This window comes from Leptonotus elevatus, chromosome 6 (genome assembly GCF_054856555.1).
Source record: "Leptonotus elevatus isolate MCC_2025b chromosome 6, RoL_Lele_1.0, whole genome shotgun sequence".
NCBI lineage: Eukaryota > Metazoa > Chordata > Actinopteri > Syngnathiformes > Syngnathidae > Leptonotus > Leptonotus elevatus.
The window spans coordinates 12,854,535-12,872,695 of record NC_141244.1 but is presented as its reverse complement, the minus strand read 5'-3'; the positions used below and the strand labels follow the sequence as shown (position 1 = coordinate 12,872,695).

The window sequence follows — 18,161 nt, the reverse complement described above, 5'->3', positions numbered from 1 at the left end:
TTGTATCTGTAAAAGTTGTGATTTGTACCTGTAGAAATGACAGCTTGTAGTCTAAAAAGTCGCCACTAGGAGTCACAAGTGGGTTTTCTGCTGCTGTTCAGTGACGTGAGTTTTGCCCCATTTGTCGTGCTACAAATGGAGCACATCGTCGACACATCGTCGCCAACCAACATACATATTAAGAATACTTCAGTCGACTGAAGTATTCTTAATATGTACAATGTGTCCTGCTTGTATCCTTCCGCGAGTCCCGCCACCGTCGTTCGCTAAACCAATGAGGTTGCGCTCCAATCCGCTCAAATCCTTCTCACTTGATTGGTCAAAACAACCTTTCATTACACCAGAGCCCGCCCCCTTCTTTACGAGTACAAATCACGGCGCTCTTCAAGTACAAATTAGTTTTGCTCCATTTGTAGCGCGACAAATGGGGCAAAACTCACGTCACTGAACAGCAGCAGAAAACCCACTTGTGACTCCTAGTGGCGACTTTTTAGACTACAAGTTGTCATTTCTACAGGTACAAATCACAACTTTTACAGATACAAATTTATAGTTTTTGTACAGGTACAAACATTTTTTTGTACAGATACAAATCATGACTTTTACAGGTACAAATTTGTTTTTACAGATACAAATTTGTTTTACACATCCACATTTTTTTTTACAGGTACAAATTTATTTTACAGACACAAATTTTTTTTTTACAGGCACACATTTTTTTTACAGATACAAATCACGACTTTTACAGATACAAATTTAGACTTTTTTCTACAGGTACAAATTTTTTGCACAAGTTAGTTTTGCACCATATTTACCTCCATACTTAAGACTTATGAATTGTACGCAGGCCAGGGCTAGACTGGCCATCTGGCGTACATGGCAGATGCCCGGTGGGCTGGCGTCTTTTGGGGCCGATGCGAAGCTATTTAATTATTATTTGCCCTCCGTTTTACCCCAAGAGCAGCCCATTAATCCATTTACAATATAGACAAGAAAAGTGAACCAATCAACATTAAGTGGCAGAGATACGTGATCGCCAGGGGTGGTCAGGAATCAGGTCGGGCTGGCAAGCCTATTTAGGACCAATTTATTGAGCCAGTCCAGCCATGACGAAGGCTGACATATCCCTAGAAGAATATAACTAAATAGCATATAGCTATTAACACAATGGCTAATCGTCAGCATGAAAATGGACAGTCAACACTTATTTACTGTATGTGTGCTGTTTATACTGTAAATAGCCTATAGCGTATATATATATTTTTATCCAGCAATCAGTCAATGTCTTCACCCATACATACAGACTAAACAAACACAAAGAAAATGTTCTATAATGCAATTCATTCATTACAACAGTTTTCATTGATAAGACAATTAACTCATTCACTGCCATTGACGGCTATAGACGTAAAAAATTCATTCGGACTATTTCTATTTACCATTTTTTCCCACTTTTGTTAACAAGAGTATGAAAACCTAGATTTTTTTTTATTGTGTTAGAACAGATATAAAATTTGTGATGAATCGTGAGTTAACTAGTGAAGTCATGCGATTAATTACGATTAAAGATTGTAATATAATATTTTCTTAAAATATATTTTGAAAAAAAAATAAAAAATATATATAATTTTTAAGAAAAGATTATTAAAAATTAGGGGCGTCCCCCCATTTTTTTTTTAATCGTTATTAATCGCATGACTTCACTAGTTAACTCACGATTAATCACAAAATGTATATCTGTTCTAAATGTACAAAAAACTAATTTCTAGGTTTTCATACTCTTGTTAACAGAAGTGGAAACAAATGTCAAACTAATAGAAATAGTTCAAATTAATTTTTGACGTCTATAGCCGTCAATGGCAGTGAATGAGTTAAACTAGAGGACATACGTATACAGACCTGTTGTCAAAGATTATCCGTATCCATTGACTACAGTATGTACTAGTATTTTATTATTTTTATTTTTTTGTACTTACATTGCCTATGCAGTTGAGATTATGAAGTCTCTGAGCTTGGAAAGAATTCACAATGACATTATTTCCCATGGGAAAAACCAGTCAATCAAAAATTGTGATTATGATTTTTTTTTAAGGTTCCATTGAAAGTTCCTCTAACGTGTGAAAAAAGCAACACATTTCAAAGCCTGCAAAATGATTTTAATCAACGTTAATATTCACATGGACACCAGCAGAACAGTAGGAAAGCAACACAATAATCCCCAAACTAAATCAAGACGTAAATACAGTATGTCTTCTGTATCTATGTGAGACTTTTTGCATCCTTTTTCTCTTTAATTATGACAGAAATGTTCAGATTTAATACAGGCCATTCCAAACGCATACATAAAGACAACTTGCTTTATAAACAAAATGTACACGTGAGAGAGAATTTTGCAGACGTTAATATTTTGAATGTTACAAACTGTTTTCATGTGCGAGAAGAAAAAAAAAAGTCACAGTGTCCATATTACGTGTATGTATTAACACATACACCTGTAGGCTTGGAGGGACATATATACAGTACGTACAGTACAGTGCACGTCATGCAGTCTCACACTCACACAAAACTCACACAGGAGTCTACTGCTGTTTTGTCAAAATCACAGACAGCTGCAGCAAACTTGTGCACCTGTGACCTAACATCTTTTTGAGAAAAAAATAAAATAAATTAAATTGGCATCAGGCCGGTTAAATTATTTACAACAGGAACTGTTATTTGCATGATTGGAGTTAAGAATGCAATAGTTCTTTTAGCCCCTCACCCGAAACTTGTGCTTCAACCCCAGTCGGCTCATTCTTACTTTTCTGAAAGCGGCAACAATCCAAACTGGATCTCAGCGCATTTTGCAGCGCATGCAATGGCAAGGAGTGGTTATCAGGCTGTGCACAAAAAACATTTGTCGCCCGTTTAGATGTTTTGTGCTGTCAAGGTAAGCATTCAGAAGCAATGCAAAAGCCCCAAGGTAAAAAAACAAAACAAAAAACACTCCCACTTCATTCCAAGATACTTTTTGGACAAAATGTTACATTTTGCATTCAAGTCAATTAAGGTTAAAAGCCCTGACGTTTCTGAGGGATACAAATGGATGTCTCGAACTCAAAAGTCAGAAGGACAACGGGACAAAAAGTGGCATGCAACACAACAGCTACGAAAACTAGCTTGAAATGGGATGAAACTAAGTCACATGACTTGGTCTCCTATACACATAAAGACAGACCCCCAACAAGTAACAAGATTATCATTTGTTCCATCCACAGCGTGTGGATGCTTGTCCGTTAACAGTGCTGAAGCCTTTGCAGATTAAAAGCTAAGGTAAGCTACGTTAGTGTGATTTGTGTGCGCTGAGATGCTCAGCTTGAACCTGTATTGTCCTGTAAAAAAGACGAGTTGCATAATGTATTCAGAAAAAGAAAAGGATTATAGCACAAGATTTTTTTTTTCTTTTTTAAATGTTGGCAAGTAAGAAAAATGCCATTGGGTCTAGCACTATATTAGACTTCAAGTACAGTACAGTGATAAGTGGTATTGTTATTTTATTTTAGTGTGCTCCCTGGGAGACAAGCTACTGCGAGAAATAGCACGAGATTATTATGAAATCATTTCACAGCCTCTTCTCCGTGTTTAGTCCACGCGTGCTTTTGCACTGAAAGCATGTTTATGCCTCTTCAGTGGTTTTAATTGGTCAGCTCACACTATCGTGTATAAATAAACATTTCTGTAGGAAGAAGGAAGCTCTTAGTGAAGGTTTGGTTTAGTAGGTGACATCATTATCCTGGGAAAAAACACCACTTTTGTGTGATGATTCATATGAACAGGTTAAACAGTTATGCCATCATTTGTACTCTTGGCGTACAACTTCATCACATGAATGCGCACGATTCCTCATTCAGTCATTTTCAAATGGAAACACATGGGTTCATTTTTGGGAGTTAAATGCGATGAATTCATATTAAAATCATTTCTTTGTCGGCTTCCTCCCCGGGATTGGAAACTTTTCTGCCCGTTTTGTCCTTGTCCGGATTTGGAGACGGCCCCTTGCCCTTGAAGGCGCCGTGGTCATCAGAGTTGCTGCGCTGATGGCTGGAGCGTTGACTGGGCTCGGACACGAACACTTTCCTCCCTGAATCACGTCAGAGAGAGATCGTGAGGAGGACCATGAAAAGTGTAACCATTCATGGAAGATGATGAACAGACTGGTGAGGGTGCAACAAAATCCTGCTAAATAAAGCATTTTTTTAAATGTAAGCCTGTTTTTTTTTTTTTTTATTAAACTGTATTTTAATACTTTAAATTGTCATTAAAACTTATAATTCACACAGAATTCTAAAAATTACACATACTCTTCGTAGACAATATACATAAATATTGTAATGATCTACAGAGGTAAGGACTTTGTGGAATAGGCAATCGTTTTAAACGGGAAATAATTACTAGAGTTGTATTGAATGGTATCATAATGGTGAGCGTCCATTCATCCATTTTCTATACCACTTAACCTCAACATAGTCACAGTAAGGGGAACAGGTAGATATTTTTGACATGTATTATGATGAGGAACGGGTAAACATTTATGAGGTACACTATTTACTACCATTTATGAGTGTTTTGTTATTTTTAACTCATTCACTGCCATTGACGGCTATAGACGTCAAAAATTCATTTGAACTATTTCTGTTTCACATTTTTTTCCACTTTTGCTAACAAGAGTATGAAAACCTAGAACAAAATTTTATCGTACGTTTAGAACAGATATAAAATTTGTAATTAATTGTGAGTTAACTAGTGAAGTCATGTGATTAATTACAATTAAAAATTTTAATCGCCTGATGCCCCTAATTAAAAAGAAAAGTTTCTTAAAAATTAGGGGCGTCAGACGATTAATTTTTTTAATTGTAATTAATCGCATGACTTCAATAGTTAACTCACGATTAATCGCAAATTTCATATCTGTTCTAAATATACAATAAAAAAAATATAGGTTTTCATACTCTTGTTAAAAAAAAGTAGAAAAAAATGTGAAACGAATAGAAATAGCATTAATATTGAATTTTTGACGTCAATGGCAGTGAATGAGTCAATAGGTCTTCATTATCATCGTCATATTAGCATTTGCATTTTTCATTCATTAGAGATATATTTATACCTCATGAAGGTAAAATTCTAGTTTATTTGGTCATACAAGAATCTCACAGACAAAAGTGTAGTTAATCTCAGCCTAAAGGCCTTTTCACACTGCTCTTAGCAGGGTTCAGTGCGCTGTCAATGTACACGTTCATTCTGTATGTGCCGTCACGGCGCCGTGCCTCGTGTTGAAAATAGTTTTAACTTGCGACGCATGGATTGGATGGGCCGTCATCCAATAGGACAGCGATTGGCGGAGTGATTTCAGAGTGCTAACAGTAATGGACTAACCAGCAGGAAAAGCTACCTCACTGCTACCTAGTAGGCCGCAGAGCAACCATTTCCAAACAAAAGCACAGTCGTCCATGAGCCCTGGCTCACACTAAGAAAAATAAGTGCAGTGTGAAAATGCCATAATCTCAAACATGATCACCTGGCAATGACTGGTCCTAGTTTCTAGTGTCCATATCATCCTTTATACTGCTGAACCTCACTAGGGCTGGGGGTGGTGTTGGAGCCTATTCCAGCTGACTTTGCTCGAGAGGCCGGGTGCACCCTGGACTGGTCGGCAGCCAATCACATGGCACATAAAAACAACCATTCACAATTAAGGTCAATCTGGCGTCTTCAATTAAGCTAACATATGTTTCTTTTGGATTGTAGTTGAAAACTGGAGTATGTGGAGGAAATCCATAGTCTTGATTGACACCACCAACCTCGGAACTGACAGGTGGATGTGCCAAGATTAGACACATTAAAACGAGATTTAACTCAATTTGGACATTTTAGTTGAATGAAACCAATTTTTAGATGTTCACTGTACATCAATGATTTCAATCAAACCTCGAGGGTCCTATTATCATTCAGCCCAACTACTGTGCACGCTATTTGGTTATTCATGTCATATTCCATCGTTTACGGCATCATTAAAAACAGATTCCTGACTAGAGAAGACACAAAAGACAAATGGCATGTAAAGTGAGCGCCGCCGCGCACAGACGCTACTCACCTTCCTGAGTGGGTTTCGTAGCAGAGCCTCCCGGCTGCAGACTGTTGTGTCCCTCTTTGTCTTTCTCTGGTGTCGCCTTCTTCAGCGATGGGAGAGCTGTCAATTTTGGAGACAGCCCCCCGCCATTGGGTGCGTCTGAAGTCTCGTCTATTTAACGTGGAAGATAAGGTCAAAGTACTTCACGAGAACACTCCCATTACATTTGATATGACGCAGAGAAGCTTCGACAGTACCTATGCTCCGACTGCTGCTGGTCCGTGGTTTCTGAGGAAGGGAGGGCCGAGAGGAGAGGGCAGGCTTTGTTCCCAGGGGCATTGCCGGTTTAGGGCTTACCGGCCCCCCAGGAGAGCTTGAGGAAGATGGAGCCCGGGGGCGAGGAGTGGGATCAGGCTTTGTTTCAACGCGGGCTGCAGTCTTCTCTGGAGAACCTGAAGAGGAAATATAACATGGTTACGGTAATGAAAACCTACATTAAAAACAAAAACACTTTTTGCCCGTAATGCAGTCACAACCACTTTATTAGGTACAAACGCATGCACTGTACTTTTTACCAGCCTTTATTGACACAATGCTCTAACTTCATCAGAATTGTCAAATATGTTAATAAAAGCAAGTGCAGAGTGAACTTTCAAACAACCAATACAGGAGGTACATACATACGGAATCTACACCTTTTTTTTTTATAAAAGTGCAAAGTGACTTTCCAAACATCCTGCAATTGTTTGAGTACACCAATCTACTAGTAGAATAAGGATTAAGCACGTTTAATCACCTGTGGCATTGCTGTCGGGTCTGTCAGGGCTGGAGGACTGGAAAACACAACATTTTGAATATTAAACAATTTTTCTAACAATGGGGTTTTTTTCTTCTTCCCTTGAATTAGAATTTGTGCAATACATATGAAGAAATCAAAGGAAAAACAGTTAGTAACACTGAGCGTGCCATCGTGTCATGTGACGGCCGTGGTGGTCCTAGCTTTAACGGCCACCTTTGACCCCCACGTACCCAACCATCTCTTATCGACTCAAGAGGGTGCAAATTCCCCATACAAACAGCAAGGACTTACATGTCATGATGCCCATGACAGAAATGCCGCCCTGTGTAGCCGCACACTTCACTTCTTGATGTGATGTGATCATTCGTAACCTCGAAACAACAACAGACAACCCCCCTCCCCCCCCCCCCCCCCAGCCCCTTTTTGTGTTCTGTTTGAATCTTACTTTATGTGCTCTCCTCTCCTGCTTGGCCTTCATTTCCGCCAGGAGCCCCCCGCCCATCATCTGCATGCCAGGGTACCTCCGTCCTCCTTGGGGACTCCCTCGGCCGTCCGAGCCCTCCCAAGGCTCGTCTATGGAGTCGGGCGTCCTGAGCTCCTCCGAGCGTTCCGAACCGCTGCTGTAGTCTGCAGGCTGTGAACGAGTGGACGAATCTCTGCAGGATGAACAAGATTGAACAGATTGCAAAAATGAAAAACGCATGGTTGGAGATGACCACAATGCATCGTATCAGGTATTCTTCAATTTCGTCAGAAGAGTTGTTCAACACATTAAGTGGGTTCCAGTCCATATGGTCAACTCAAATGATAATGGTTAACTTATGATGTGAAATGAGTCCTTATCAACACTTTGCAAACACATTTAAAAAAAAAATACAAATACATCTGAGACATGTGCACAAAATGTAGTTCTGTGTTTTTTCTTCCTTTCACATCACAGGCACGAGCGTTCACTACATATAACAATGAGTTCAATGGTACCTGGACTTTGGCTCGGGTGTTGGACTCTTGACTGTGGATTTTGGAGAGGAGGGTTCCTCAGCGATGCTGGAAACTGACACTAAAGAGTTCGAAGATGTAGCCGATGATGAAGGCGTCACCTGATTTTTCTCGATTTTTTCCAACTTGTCTGATTTATCCGATTTGGAAGAGCGTTTGATGAGGTTGAGGAAGCCTCCTTTGCTCTTCTTCTTCTCTCCATCGTGAGATTCCGAACTTTTCATGAAACGTCTGAGGAGAGAACATACCAACATTTATGCAGAAAGCCAAAATGTATGCAAGAAGAATGTCAATATATCTTACTTTGAATCCATCTTGGTGACTTTTTTGGAGAAGAATTCATCCACACCCTCATCCACTCTTCCCATGAGGCCGTTCTGTTCACCATCATGAGGTGGGGCACTGCTCATTTGCTTTGAAAACAACAACAACTAAACATCATGTCATCACAACAACACCTATTAACTGTCTTTAAATGACACTCACTGGTATTTTGCTGGATTGTGTTTTCTTGTTTCTACGGGGTCTAAGTTTCGTGAAGTGCTGAAGCTTCTTCTCCTCCTCAGACGGAAGCTCCAACATCCCTCCCGGCAGGCGCTGCTCCGCTTTCAACAAGGGTTGAGAGGAAACTGGAGGAGTTTGTGATGGAGGCGTGTCCTCCACATGCACTGGTACGTCCTCCAGTGCTTTGTCCAGGTCAAACTCCATCTCTATTGATGGTGTTGGGGAAAGCATGTGTCGGTAAAATGCAACATATACATACAACATTTATATTATTGTGATTGTAGTGCAGTGGTGTAATTTTCTTCTTCTTCTTTTTTTTTTTAAACTCATTTGCTTCCAAAAACATATAAATATATTTTATTCCAAATATTACCATGCTCCCAAAGACGTATGTATACGTTTTTATGCTAGCGCACATACAAGGCTTTGATGCAGCCTCTGAACTGAATAGAATGCTTGAAGCAATGGTAGTTATTACAAAAACGGCCAGCAGGAGGCAGCAGAGTACAAGAGATCAACCAGGGCCATGTTGCAGCAAGCTCTTTCCTACATTGTTTTAAACAGATTTGCGAATAATGATTAAATTTAGCTAATTGCTGCAAATCGGAAACAGATAGAAACATACTTTTTTTTCCTGATGAAAGAAGAGACTCTAATCTTTCTTTTGGTATGTTCCATGTTTTTATAGCAATAGAACACAATATTCTGTGGGCCTTGCAAAATCAGTCCAAATCCAGTAAAACAGCCGGGAGTGAAGAGGTTTGCTTCAGTGAAAATGACTGGGAGTGAATGACTTAAATATAAGGTATATTTTTCAACACAATTTATTATTCCCACAAAAGAGGTTGAATTTAAACACACTATTGAGTGCATCTTACCAAAGGCACGAGACACAGGTCTCAGCATTCTACTATGGATGCTTTTCCTCTTTGTCTTTGGAGTCATCTGAGAAGCACATACACATCATGTTTTGTCATTCATGTTATTAATTTTTAAACACCAAACAATGGTTTTCCCCTATATTCTTATGGTAACTGTGATTCAACTGTGGAACTTGTGATTACTATTACAAACCAAATATAGCATTAAGGAATCCATTCCAAACACCAAGTACTAAAACAAAAAAATAAACCAGGCATTTTACGAATATATTGCATACACATGTCCATAAGCACACATATATTGGTGTATCGCATGCATTTTCCCAGTGTAAAAAAAAAAATAATAATAAAAAAAATAAAATAAAAAATCATAAAAAAAACAATAATAAAATAAATAAATAAATAAAAATAAAAATCCTTCTAAGGCGATTAGATGATTATTCTAGCACTTTTAACTCGCATTCTGCTGTACTCCCAAACTTGGGGTCCAAAATAGGTCGTGGGCGAATTTATGTGTCATCAACTGTTAAGAGTTCATTTTTTCTTAAAAGTAGATTAAGTGATTTGAAGTACACATGATTATGGACTGTTACTTGTAGTGTAGTGGTACACCCTGCTGCCCGTTAAACAGCCGGTACAAACCTAATACACCCAAACACCTAACCACTGAGCTTGTCCAGCGCCGGTCCGACGTCTGGACAAATGGAATGGCTGTGAGGAAGGACAAACTTTGTGCCAAACAAATTGTGTGAGCGACTTGGTGTAGTCTGTCTGTGTCCTGATTAGAAACCAGATTTCTAATTTGGGTCTTGAGCTAAAAACTTCGAGGAGAGACCAACGTTTTGGGACACATCATTTTATAATCAAGAAATCTGAAACCTGGTTGAATAAACAACTCGATGTCCAATTTTATTTCTTGTAGTACATGTGTTGCACATATGTATACTGTATATAAGCCGTTATGACTTAAAACTTCACTTAAGAACTGAGGTCTACTGCACATTGTTTATTTTCCTCTTTTTTTCAAAGTCTATTTGTATTTATTTATTTTTTAGTTCATGTACCTTTCGCTGATAATGCAATAAAAAAACACATCATTCTGATGCTGACTTATTCAGACTTCCGTTAAAGCAACACCAATATGACAGTAGCCTAATATTGGTTTCGTGAATGTTATTTTTTGTCGTCATTTCATTTTATTGCTCACAAGCAGGTTTGCCCTGGAGTCGGACCCCAAAAGTAAACCAGTTCCATCACTTCACATATAAACTGATGCGTTTTATTGTGGCAGATGGATGCACTCTTAAAATACTAATGGACCAACATAGTATTTGAGTGGTATACAAATGAATTCTTCTAGCTTGTGATCTAACTTAACACGGCACACTGTAGATCAGGGGTCTCAAACTCAACTTCTGTGAGGGCTCCTGGAGATAAGTGTCTGGGTCGCAGCAAATATTCCACAAAAAAAGGGGGCTTTTGAGTATTCCAAAAGAGTGCAACGAATCCAGTTTTCTCAAACTTTATTAATAACAGTTAAGAACATTATCGGTTCTTCAGAATGTGAACAGGATCGGTGCCCCGGTCCTCACTATGTCTAGTAATGGAGTAATGGATGCCGTATTTCTTGAGCACCACGACTTTCCTTTACCCTGTGTGCAACAAAAATATTATGTCTCCTTTCCTGTTTTTCTTGAAATTAGCTGTTCTCCTCATCAACCTTTCTCTTCACATCAGATTTTTGACAAAGACGTGACTGGGTGACAGGATAAAATTCCTTCCACTTGGTGCCCATAAGTGATTAAAAAATGAAAATACTCAAAACATACACAAAAAAAGTGGGAGCCACAGTAATATTAAATTTTGATGTGAAGTAGGGGGCCGCAAAATATCATCCTGTGGCAAATGGCCCTCGGGCGGCAAGTTTGAGACCCCTGCTTTAAATGAGGTTAATGACAAGCATAAACACTTTTTACACTACAAATCTTTTTTTACAGACGGCCATTGAGCAGGCAGGTTCAGTGGGGGAAGACAATGACCGATCACAATTACTTACACTGGTGCAGCACAGTGTCTCCATGGAGCAAAGGTGCAAGAATAGGACGAATAGAGGAAATTGAAGAAAAAGACAATAAAGCCTAAAAAGGCAAATCGAGGGGAAATTGTTGCCAAGATGGCAATGATCTTACAGAACAGGATTTAAAAACAGGAGAAAGGCAAAAGAGATGACAGAGGATGCGAAGAAGGGACAAGAAACCTGATGATGACTGCAACTTATAGCTCTCCTTTCATTCAATCACATGAACGACGACAAAAGAAGAAAAACACAATATAACTGAATTGAGCCTTTACCCTTACCATGCACGACTCCAATTCATCCAGTCGCTCGCCCTCCAGGATCTCATTGGATGCCCGTTTAGGAATCCTCTCCTCGGGAACGTCCATGTCTACCGACTCTTGCTGCACCAAGGGGCGCCCTCTCTGCACGAGATGGTCTGCCTGAGAGAGGGCAGGGATGAAAGCAGAAGAAAAAAAAAGAAAAAAAAAAAGAAAAAAAAAGGGTGATGATCTATTATGAAGTTACAAGCGGTCACAACTGTGATTGATTTACGCACCAAAGTGTGTTGTGAAGTGGAAAGCGCCTCTAAGATCTCATCAACGATACGATCGGACAGGAAGGAGGCAAGACTCAGTTTCACCTCACTGATGAAATAAATAAATAAATAAATAAATAAATGTCTGACCTTATCTTGTATCTCAACATTACATTGCTCACAAAAAAAGGCACTTGCCTGATCTTATTGATGATGTCAATACCAGACTGATCCAGAAGAGTTTTGGTGACAAAACTCTTGGGGATGACCATCTTGGTTGAGCTGGCCTTCACGAGGTCTGAGCGCAGATTACTCCTTTTCATCACATGAGGACACAGAGACTCTGCTGTGTCCATCATGGACTCCAACAGGCTCTAGAAGATTGAATTTGAAAATGATTAACTCCCAACAAACTCTAAGTGATATGCATGTAGAGATGATTAGCTACAAAGAGATTTAAATGCAACAGCTAAATCAAGTTTTTTTTTTATTACACAAAATATTTCTCTTTTTTAAAATATAGTTTTTAATATTGTCTGTAGGTGGCGCCACTGTCATGGCTTTCTTCTATGAATGTGCCAACTAGTACTTCAATTGCATTACACGACATGTATGTTGCCTGGGCGTAACATGCAATTAATGTGTCATCACATATACCTGCAACTGTTGATCCATGACGAAGGTCACCTCGCCTGCCATAGACTCCAATTTCTCCTGAATGGGGCCTACCGAAGCACGGTGCACCTCCTCTCGAGAGGCAGAGCCCAGGTGGTAGAGGTTAGGTAGGAGCTGGAAAGAAATGCAAAAGAGGGAACAATTATACATAAAACAAGAACAACTCTTTGGTTATTTGTAGAATACAACCGAAAAGGAAAAACTGCTCCAACTCGTTTCTCACCGTTTTTGAGTTCCTTGCATCTTTGATGAGGCTTTCAGCAGACCTGACATCTTCAAGGATGGCGTCGGTCTCAGAATTCCTCAAAGAGTTCAGGTGGTCCTGCACCTTCACGCAAATCCTGTCCATCATCTAGACAACAGAAAGTAGCAGCTTTAAGACCAAATAAATAAGTCTGTATTAAACGATGGGTACGGTTTAAGCTGTAAAATCACGCTGTTGCAATTATATACAATTAGAACAAATAGATAAAATATGAGGTAGTAAGTGATCCTTGCGTTTACAAACCTGCTGTGTCGTCGTGGTTACGATGCCCTGTTGAAGGCGATAGGCCTGCTCTTGTTGATATTTCCTGGTTTCATGGTTTCTATATAAGTAGTTTTCAATCTGAGGGGGAAACAGAAACCCAATGACACATATAACGTTCGTGATGCTGTATTTAACAATGTTTCCCCGTTTATTGAAATCCAGTATCCCCATGATTACACTGCTTCTCGTTTTCCAGTTTGTGTCAACATCACTCCTCATGAAAATATACACAAGACAGATTGTGACTGATGGCACTAATGGAGCTTGTTTTACGATACCTTGAGCAAGGCGTCTTCTGTCTTCTCCGGACTGGCTTTCAGAGCCTGAGAGGCATCAATGATAGGGATGGGCATGAAACGGATAGCGAAGTTCCTATTGGGCACACAGCCAGTAGACAAAATTGAAATGACAGAGAGAGGAGAAATTGGACACACATATCAAGTACACGAGCGTAGAAGGAAACAAGACAGTTAAATTACTCTACACAAGTCAGACATATTCTGGGAAGGCTTCAATTATAGAGTTACACAGAACCACAATGTATCCCGCAGAACATTTTAAGGGATTTTCTTTTGCATTTCAATACGCAAATATATGGAAACATATCAAATCAAGTTGTAAATACATTTTATGGGAAATAACAGTTTCATCTGCCTCTGGAAATGACAAAAGGGACCTAAATTCGACATACCGGCAATTTTATTTTTTAAACACATAAAATGTAAAAAGCTTACAAAACAAAACAAAAAACAAAAAACAAAAAACAGTGACTTGTCTTTTGTAGACAACAATATCTCTTTGTAAAGGCCGGTTGTTTTGGGGAAAACCTTCTCCATGCTAATACAGTTACTGTGCGAAGGCCAAGGATGTTGTAGTAATTTTGGCCTTTTAAAAGCCTCAATAAAAAAAAAAAAAGTGACTTTAAATCACTTTTCACGAATGCTGCTTGCTTTGGTAGCTATTTTTTGTGTGTTTTGGAGGAATATTGCAATGCATCTATTAATGAATATTTCTGCCCACCTCTGCAGAAAAACAAGCCATTTAAATCAAGTCTACCAAGAAAAGTGGTCAAATATCCATCCAGAAGCTTATGGATTAGCTACAGAAAGCATCTGGTACAGGTGACACTTGCGACATTTAACATTAGTATGTAAATATATATTTGTGCCAGTGTTTGTAATTTTGATCCTGTGTATTAAGAAAATCCTAAATCAATTTAAATTTGGGCACAAAAAAACACACAAGGTGTGCATTGTATAGCCCATCTACCTTGCAAAAAGAAGGGTTAAAATCATCTAAATGGGCTTACTTAAAAAAAAACAAAAAAAAAACAAGTGTGACTTAAGTTTAATTATTCATGACACGTCTTCCCACAGGTTTGAATCAAAGTTGTGTCAAGCATGACAATCTTCCCACAGGATTTAATTATAGTGTCAAGTGTGACAATCTGCACACGGGATTTAATCAAAGTAGTGTCAAGTCTGAGAGTCTAACAGTTAAACTTTTATTCATATCATTTAATAAAATATATAATATTTATACATTTTATCGCAGGCAGGGTGTTTATTAATTTAATTACTTTTGAAATGCCTACTTAGTAGTGTATACTAAATATTTTGGAATATTTGAGACAAATGTAATGTCAAGCATTATGAATCGGTTTTATGACAAAAAAAAAAAAGGGTACGACAGGAGAATATTTGAGACCAATGTAATGTCAAGCAAATGCTTTTTTTTATGACACTTTATGCACACGGAGAAGAGGGAAAAATGAAAACTGTTATTTCAAAAATGAAATAGCATGATAGAAGCTCGGGAGATATATCTTCAGAAGTCTGTGATAAGGAGAGAAAAAGGCTGATGACGGCAAAAGAAGTAGAGGAATGCGTCCCAGATGAATTCACTCAAAAAATGTAAACCCTGAAGAATTCCATCGCTACCAAGACATATTCTGCTTAGCATATTTAAAAGAAAATGGCTGCCTATTAATACATACTTCTCCAGAGCTGTTGCTACATCCTGTAGACCCTGAGGACCAGTATTGTTTTTGTCCCAGATCACCGTCCTGTAAACACAAGTGCAAAGTGTTACACAAATGGCCAAATATCGGCATATTTACTATTCTGTGGTAGTCACCTGAGTTTAGAGTTAATCTGCAATGCCTTTGCCAGCATCTTGGCACCCATGTCGCCCATCGCGTTGCCGCTAATGTCGAGTCTGTTGAGTGACGTGTTGCTACCGAGCGCATTCAGAACAATGGTCAGATCGCTCTTCAGTCGCGAGTCGGCCAGAGACAAAGAGGTGAGGGGCTGGAGAGGAAAGGAAAGCTTTCAATTTGCATTTACCATCAAATGTGTTATCAACAATACATCTTAAACGAAGCTGGTGTGCTTGTCAAAGCTCATTTCGTAATAGTAATGTAGAGCTTTAACCAGTAGAGAATACTTGCTCAACACAATCACAACAAAGGCGGAAAATTATTATTTCATGCCTTCTTGAAAGAAAGGTGCAGGGGGAATAATTTACAGTCTGTGTTTGCACACAGCCGACATTATGCATGCAAATTTAACCAGCCACAAGTCTCATTAGTCTTCCGATGTTGTAAATGATGGCATTTTATAATGCTTTTGTCCAAAGTGTTTCCCAATCTTGCCTCTCAGTCACACACAGATGGCTGCAGGGTAGCCAAGCAAGGTGGCCTGTCTGCCTCATGCATGCTGCATGCTGTGTGACAACAAAGCACAGAGTGTGACCCACTTCATCTTGAAAAAAAGAATCGGCCTGCTGGTTTTAACTCCTTTGCAAAATTTAAATATGGTAACAAGGAAAGTAGCAGTACCAACCACATCTAGCGAAAGAGATGTTGACAACATGTAGTTATTAGGCCCATCTCTCCCATTTGGACATAGAAAAACTGGCTATCAGATCAGATTAATCACTGAAATTAAGAAATTATTACCCTGGGCTAACACACCTGCCCTGTTTAATTAAACTGGGGGAATGAGAAAATGTATGATAAAAAAGGGGCCAAATTAGAGAGTGATTAACCATTCTTTCAAAAGATGGATTGCGTTGCAACAGAAGCTTCATTCTGGGCTATGTAATTATATCTGCTAATGTATGATTGCAGATGGTAAACCTGTCATTGTATTCTACTCAAACACGCTAAATAGAACAATTTGAACTACTCACAAAATGAATTTGATGCTTACGCTTTGTTTTGTTAATGCACATTTGAAAATATTGCTTCTTTTGTAGTAAATAGCCTTTTTGTTCAGATGTTTCTTTATATCAATCATAAAGCATTTGACAAGTAGACAAATCAATAAAAAAAAAACACATACTGTCCTATTTAGTCAAGGAAAAGGAAGCTAATGTTATACAATATCCTGTAACGCCTGTTTGCATATCTCCTATTTCCCTATAGTCTTAGCCTCCGGTTTGACCAAGAACCAAGGTTATTTTAGTTAACGAAAGCTAATGAAAACAACTAAAACTAAAATTCCCAAAACTATTTCGTTAACAAAATAAATGCTTTAAAAAAAACGAAAACTAACTGAAACTACATTTTATGTTTACAAAACTAACTAATACTAACTATAATTATAGCAAAAATGTCCTTTGTTTTAGTCGCTGGTAATCAATTTATTGCATGAGCCATTGGGGATGATTTTAAATGTGATTTTAAGTATATTTAATTTAATATTAACCGGAATAAGGACATTTAAAAGTGTGTCACACAAAAGTGACTTCATCTAGCAGCAGCCAATAGAAAAGCACCTTCAGATGACGTTGCTCCCATGGCATTTTTTTAAAGATTGCGCACAAGTAATACACTTTTTTTTTTTTAACTAAAACTAATACTGAAACTAACTAAAACTGAACTAAAAACAATAATTTATGAAAAAACAAAAAATAACAGAACCACCTTGAAAACTAATTAAAACTAACTCAATTTAAAAACCAAAACTCAAAACTAACTAAAATGAAAAATTCCAAAACTATAATAAGCCTGCGAAGAACAAAACTTTTTTGTCCCATTGCCTTGTGCTGTCACTTCCTCTCTATCTACATAAGTGGACATTGCATTTGAAATGTTGCCTTCACTCAAACTTCAATTCTCTTGCATCAATCTTTACCGTGCTGCGTAAACCTTCACACTGAGATCAGCACATTACACACATTCTCCTACACCTAATTGACACACCCGCACACAAGCAATCCCCCACTCAGCACTTCACCGTTACCGTGATTCATACAGGAGACAAAGGACTGCAAGCACCCATCATAGAGTGAGATATCGGAGGTGCAAATGATCGAGCGAGAGTATGGCAGTCAGAAAAGTATTAATATTTTAACATTCAGCTGATCGATATAGGTGACATCCGTTTACATAAGAGATAAGTAACAGTTAACATTACACTAATTAGATTCTGATGCAGCCTAAATTATGTGAAGGCTTTCTTAACTGCCAAGGTAATGGTGCTTTCAGACCCAGACAACTAAGGAAATGAAAAACTCACCGACTCTTCCTCCTGGATCATATGAACCAGACTGTCCAACACTGGGGCAAGGTTTCTGGATCAGATAGACAAAAAGAGCAGAGGGTGAGACATCAGCCCATAATTGAAAATAAATCTTATACAGTATTTTACAAGACCAACAACATATTGCTGGCTGGAACATCCATCATGACAGTAGCCAATATTTCATGTGTGTCAAGCCGTATAAAGCACAGGCTTGTAATCTTACTTAGACTTGATGTTGTTGAAGTTCTTGCCCAGAGACAAATGTCTTATTGATCGGTTTTTCGCTAACCAAATCAACAGAGTCGAGAGATCAGAGTCCAGGCCTGGAAATATATTTTAAAAAATGTTTGAAAAAATATATATTCATATGTGAATACTGAAAATTCAGTATAGAGGGCAGTGCCTCACTATTGTCAGAAATATCCAGGCTGGAGATGTTTGGAATCTCAGCAATGCATCCTTCAAGAATCTGGGACCCTCCAGAACGCAACTGTTGGAGCAAGAACATAAAGTCAGACAACTACAAAACACACATATTGCACAAT

The 18,161-nt window shown here is 38.5% G+C and overlaps 1 protein-coding gene across 2 annotated transcripts in view; it reads right to left on the bottom strand.

Moving 5' to 3' along the window:
- Positions 1 to 2,134: 2,134 nt before the first annotated feature.
- The window catches only part of LOC147172062 (F-actin-uncapping protein LRRC16A-like), a 52,068-nt gene continuing 36,041 nt past the window's right edge, over positions 2,135 to 18,161 (bottom strand). Inside the window, exons 18-39 of one of the 2 annotated variants that reach the window (XM_086078039.1) lie at positions 18,025 to 18,106; positions 17,840 to 17,939; positions 17,611 to 17,665; positions 15,224 to 15,396; positions 15,084 to 15,152; positions 13,366 to 13,459; positions 13,067 to 13,165; positions 12,782 to 12,910; positions 12,541 to 12,672; positions 12,082 to 12,257; positions 11,905 to 11,992; positions 11,648 to 11,788; positions 11,346 to 11,363; positions 9,287 to 9,353; positions 8,391 to 8,614; positions 8,208 to 8,317; positions 7,887 to 8,135; positions 7,351 to 7,561; positions 6,903 to 6,939; positions 6,364 to 6,558; positions 6,131 to 6,277; positions 2,135 to 4,120 (exon numbers count right to left, since the gene is read on the bottom strand). In XM_086078039.1, coding sequence (XP_085934165.1) covers positions 3,945 to 4,120; positions 6,131 to 6,277; positions 6,364 to 6,558; positions 6,903 to 6,939; positions 7,351 to 7,561; positions 7,887 to 8,135; positions 8,208 to 8,317; positions 8,391 to 8,614; positions 9,287 to 9,353; positions 11,346 to 11,363; positions 11,648 to 11,788; positions 11,905 to 11,992; positions 12,082 to 12,257; positions 12,541 to 12,672; positions 12,782 to 12,910; positions 13,067 to 13,165; positions 13,366 to 13,459; positions 15,084 to 15,152; positions 15,224 to 15,396; positions 17,611 to 17,665; positions 17,840 to 17,939; positions 18,025 to 18,106 — 2,772 coding nt within the window. In that variant the 3' untranslated portion in view covers positions 2,135 to 3,944. The remainder of the gene's footprint in view (positions 4,121 to 6,130; positions 6,278 to 6,363; positions 6,559 to 6,902; positions 6,940 to 7,350; positions 7,562 to 7,886; positions 8,136 to 8,207; positions 8,318 to 8,390; positions 8,615 to 9,286; positions 9,354 to 11,345; positions 11,364 to 11,647; positions 11,789 to 11,904; positions 11,993 to 12,081; positions 12,258 to 12,540; positions 12,673 to 12,781; positions 12,911 to 13,066; positions 13,166 to 13,365; positions 13,460 to 15,083; positions 15,153 to 15,223; positions 15,397 to 17,610; positions 17,666 to 17,839; positions 17,940 to 18,024; positions 18,107 to 18,161) is intronic. The other variant, XM_086078038.1, reaches the window with a different exon arrangement.